At 54.2% G+C, this 4,887-nt stretch overlaps 1 protein-coding gene across 1 annotated transcript in view; it reads left to right on the forward strand.

The window, feature by feature from the left end:
- The window catches only part of GOSR2 (golgi SNAP receptor complex member 2), a gene marked incomplete at its 5' end in the record, with an annotated part of 6,661 nt that extends 2,081 nt beyond the window's left edge, over positions 1–4,580 (forward strand). Inside the window, 2 exons of the mRNA XM_010132234.1 lie at positions 1,081–1,221; positions 4,419–4,580. Coding sequence (XP_010130536.1) covers positions 1,081–1,221; positions 4,419–4,580 — 303 coding nt within the window. The remainder of the gene's footprint in view (positions 1–1,080; positions 1,222–4,418) is intronic.
- Between the last annotated feature and the right edge of the window lie 307 nt (positions 4,581–4,887).

Genomic DNA, 4,887 nt, shown 5'->3' on the forward strand with positions numbered 1-4,887 from the left:
TGTAAACAACCCCTCCAAGCTCCTTGGGAGGGACTGAATCGCTGCCGGTGGGGAGGTTAATGAATTGCTGAAATAACAACCATTCGGCTGCAAATCCAGGCGCTTCTGCTCCGTGGTGTCCCATAAGACGAGACACTTGTCTCAACCTTGTTACCGTGCACCAGGGCGCGCTCGGGGCGGTTTGTGGGGTTACCTGCAGCTGACAGAGTAGGGGACTGACCTTCTGCCCTCAGTGTCAGTTCTGTGGTTTGGTGCTTGTTCTGAGCACGAGAACCAGGAAAGCCCCAGTTCCCCCCCTTAGCCCTGACCAATGTGGTGATGCCTGTCCGTAAACCAGTGAGGGGGTGATGGGATGGTGTCCAGAGAGATTACACTGGAGGCCTTTGCCAGACAAAAGCCATCACGCCCGCTGAGCTCTTGTGTGCTCCAGATGACAGAATTTTATCCAGTTATTTCCACCTCAAGATTCATAGTTTCTCACTGAGCTTAACGCTTCTTCTCTGGAAAAACATTAATTTGTTTTTGGGTAAGGCCTTGGGTGTCGAGTGAGCCAGACTTTCAGGCAACTGGCCTGATGTCCCTTTGCCCTCACGCTCGGGAGTTCTCACCCTGTGCTAGATTTGTGGAGCGTCACCTCCCAGGTGCTGGGTTTCGCAGTCTTTTAGCCCTCAGCAACGTGTCGCTCAACCTCTCTGAAGCCTTTCCCTTGCAGCGATCGAATGACTCCTTGTTAAACACCTTCTTTTCTGATGTTCTCTCTCCGAATACCTTTTCCTACATCTGTCATAACCTGTGATGATAAAATACTCTCTGCTTTTAATCTGATTTTTTCACCCCTTGAGATCTAACTGCTGCTGAGCAGCTCTGCCTCTTGCCTTGCGTCCTCTGGGCTCCTCTAAACGCCTTTTTTCCTCTCAAATATTCATGTTCTCTTTAATATCCTCATGAAAAAAAAAGAACCTGTTTCAAACCAAATCCTTCAAGCTCTGCCACGGTTGTTTCTGCATGTTCCTTTTCCGGGTCTGCGTACGGGCGGCGCGAGCCAGGAGAGGTAACCGAGACCCTGCCTTTCCCCCACAGGACTCTGACACCACCATCCCGATCGACGACACTTTACAGTTCAATGAGTCGCTGCAGAATGCCCATCGTGGCATGGATGAGCTTATTGGCAGCGGGACCCACATCCTGCAGGGGCTGAGGGACCAGAGAGTGACCTTAAAGGTGGGGGCATCATTTCTTACCCCAAAGACCCCACAGTTTCCTGTGTTTCTGATGAAAGGCCCAAACTATTTTAACTGGACGCAAAATCTTTACGTTTTATCATCTTGGAGGAGCGTCTTTAAGCTCTTTTTGCAGCTGGATGACCCAGCGCTCTTCACCCGCACAAGGAGTTACTACCTGGAGTGCTGGATGTTCTGTTCTGTCCCTGATGGTTGTTTATTTTTGTGTTTCTCTGGTTTTGTTCAAGTGAAGAAGGGGAAGAGCTGACTAACGGGCACATGTCTGTGCAGGTGAACGTCACTCAGAGCAGCCACAGAGCTGGTGTAAAGTGCTTGTGTTTAAGATGAGTAGTAACGATGATACGCTCCCAGGTCTGGTGCACCTCCACAGGTGCCCCTCCCTGTGCGCTGCTGATGGCATCTGGGTTCCCTCAGGTCTTCGCTGACAAATCCCTGCCGTTTGGTTTACAGCCTGTTCACAGCGCTGGTGGATTTTGAACCAATAGCTCAAAGATGGGGAAAGCTGTTCAATAAGGCGTGTGAGTCGGGGGGAGGCTGGATTTCTGAACACTGCGGGAAAATCCCTCTCACTGTGTTCGTCTCCTGGTGGGGATGACTCTGGTGTCTGTTTAATTATCGCTTCATTTTGCGTGTCTCTGCCAGAGGGTTCAGGTGCTTTTAATCACTTCGGTTGGAAAAGACCTTTAAGATCATCGAGTCCCCCCGTTCCCCAGCACTGCAGGGTCCCCTCTGACCCCTGGCCCTCAGCAGCACCTCCACACGGCTGGGAAACCCCTCCAGGGATGGGGACTCCACCACTGCCCTGGGCTGCCTGGACCCGGCTGGGAAACCCCCCCAGGGACGGGAGCTCCCCCACTGCCCTGGGCAGCCTGGGACACGCCTGCACAACCCCAACGGGACAGAAATGGCTCCTCAGGGACAACCTCAACCTCCCCTGCAACAGCTGGAGGCCGGTTCCTCTCGTCCTGTCACTTGTTCCTGGGGAGCAGAGACCAACCCCCACCTCGCTGCACCCTCCTGTCAGGGAGTTGTCAGAGCCCGAAGGTCTCCCCGGAGCCTCCTTTGCTCCAGGCTCAGCCCCGCCAGGTCCCTCAGCCGCTCCTCAGCACATTGTGCTCCAGACCCTGCCCCAGCTCCGCTGCCCTTCTCTGCTAACAAATCCCTGCCTTTGGTTGGTGAATCCCAGCTGAAGCTCCGTGGGTGCTCGGCCAGCACAGCTCCCTCGAGTGTGCGTGGCACTGGGCAGGTCCCCTGCTGGGTGCCACAGCAGAGGACACGTGTGCTCCGTGTTCAGCTCTGGGTGGCTTTGGTGGCTGATCGCCTCTGCTTGGGGCATCCAGCCATTCCAGGGCACGAGTGTGTCCGTGCTGCACGCAGGGACCTGGAGCTGTGGTCGTCACCGTGTCCCTGCCCACTGCTAACAGCCGTCTGCTCTCAGGAGCACCATGTTCCTACGTTTTCAGGGGGATATTTCTTCTCACTCCCAGATGAGGAAACATCTGCTTACGTTCCTTTCCCCCTTAGCTCAGCTGTTCTTACGCTGTCAAAGACTGTGTGGCTCAGTCACCGATCTGGCAGCAGCAGCAGCCAGCCCAGAGACGACTCGCAAAGATAAACGGGGTCATCTGGGGGCTCTGTGTAACTTCGTGGTGTTAGGTGTGGACAGGAACCAGGTTCTCCCAATTGTCCCAAGGCTTTAACTGCTGCAGTTGTACAATTCCGCTGTTCCAGGAACTGGAGAGGCTTCGCTTCTCTGCTCTTTGCTTTCATCGTAAAACTTTGTATTTGGCTTCTCTTCCCCGAACCAGGTTTTGTTTTGCGCTGAAGTGGTGTGGAAAGGTGGCTGCAGAGACGGGGAAAGTGCTGACCCTCACAGTGAGGTGTCCCAGGGTTTAAGGTGTGAAATGAAGGTGAAAAACATGGTTATGTTCTGCTAGCAGAGACACAACCTGATTTCAGCAGAGGGCCTGAAGACCCACGGAAGAAACCAATGTCAAATCTGATCTTATGGGCTGAGAAGCCGCTTGTTCCTGTTGGTCTAATAGAGCTGATAGAAATTTTGTCGCCAGAGAGTTGTTGTGATCTTATGGCAGGTTGATATTCAAAAAACCTCGCAGGTTTCACCTTTTTTATTCCTCTGAGACCTGTGAGAGCAGAAGCCAGAGTTTTGATTTTAAAGTCGGAGCGGGACAGCAGAGCATCGAGGTGGGGATGTGGGCTGGATCCATGGTTGCTTGGGTGGTCATTAAGGACGTGGACCCAGGAGTCACTCTGCGACACAAGGTCCATTGCCATGGCGTGACGAGGAGCTTCCTTGGGGTGCCCCACTTTGTGCCCGTGTAGGTGTGGTGGAGCATCTCTGCCTGCCCATCGCTTGCCCACACCCTCCTCGCCCCCCTGTACCGTGGTGTAGCCGGGAGTTCTCTCTCTCCTTCCCAGCTGGGACCATGCCCAGCTCTGATCCGTGCCTGGGCTGCGTCTGTGCCCGTGTTTCATGGTGGTTCCTCTGACTTGTTGCCCTGAGGTGGGAGTGTTCCTGCTGCCCTGAGGCGATGGCTCCCCCAGCTCGTCCCCTGGTACCTCCGGTCCTGCAGCTCACGGGGTTTATCTGCCACATCGGTCCCGCTGGGAAGGACAACCTTAATATCACCAACTGCTTCAGCCAGGAAAGAAACCGCTGGGGCGGGCTGCCAGCAGCCGCTGTGCAGCGCTGCTCTCCAGAATTGCAGTAACGACCCATTTTTGTGCCTTTTCACTGCACTCTACCATCAGCCCAACAAGTTTCTGACCTCCCTGTCAGTGTCATGTCGCTACAGACCGTGCCGTGCAGGAGGGGAGTTCTGTGGGAAACGCTGTCAGATCAAGAAGCTTCAGGCTGTTATTAGATGGTGGAAAAGGACTCTTGACGCCTCCGTGGGGGCTGCATTTTCTCTGGGCTGCTCGTTACGATGGCTCTGTCCAGACCCGTTTTATTTTGAACCACGTTTCCTGGTCTCATCATCCAGCTGTTTCCAGGGGTGCTGTGGCCACCTCCTCTTAAACCGCAGGAGCTGCTGGCTGGTTCCGTCGATCGGAATTCATCACGCATCACCCAGGGTGAAATATTTGTGGCCTGTGGAATAAGAAGTGTTGGACCATGGGGTTAATGGTGTCTTTGCTGTCCTTTTTTTTTCTCAGGGTACTCACAAGAAGATCCTGGATGTCGCCAGCATGCTGGGCTTGTCCAACACGGTGATGCGGCTGATCGAGAAGCGAGCCTTCCAGGACAAGTACTTCATGATCGGGGGAATGGTGGTGACTTGCATCGTTATGTTCCTGGTCGTGCAGTACCTGACGTGAGCTGCTGGGGCTCGGGACGGTCTGTCCTCACCCTGAACTTCCTCCTAGTGCTGCTTTGGGTGAGCCCCTGCTGGGAACATCAGTTTACAGATCGTGCTCAGACACACCTCGTGTGGGCGAACAGACTTCTCTGGGGACGCTGAGGCGGAGAACGGCCCCGTAAAGACACCCCAAGGCTTCGCTGCTCCCACCTTATTGCCTGCAGGTTTAAGGATCTGGTACTATAGGGAAGAGAAATGAAAATTGTGCCCAACAGTATCGCACGGTCGGAGCGTGGATGGGAGTAAGAGGATGCAAAGGCAGAGCA

This window comes from Buceros rhinoceros, unplaced genomic scaffold, assembly GCF_000710305.1.
Source record: "Buceros rhinoceros silvestris isolate BGI_N320 unplaced genomic scaffold, ASM71030v1 scaffold36282, whole genome shotgun sequence".
NCBI classification, from domain to species: domain Eukaryota; kingdom Metazoa; phylum Chordata; class Aves; order Bucerotiformes; family Bucerotidae; genus Buceros; species Buceros rhinoceros.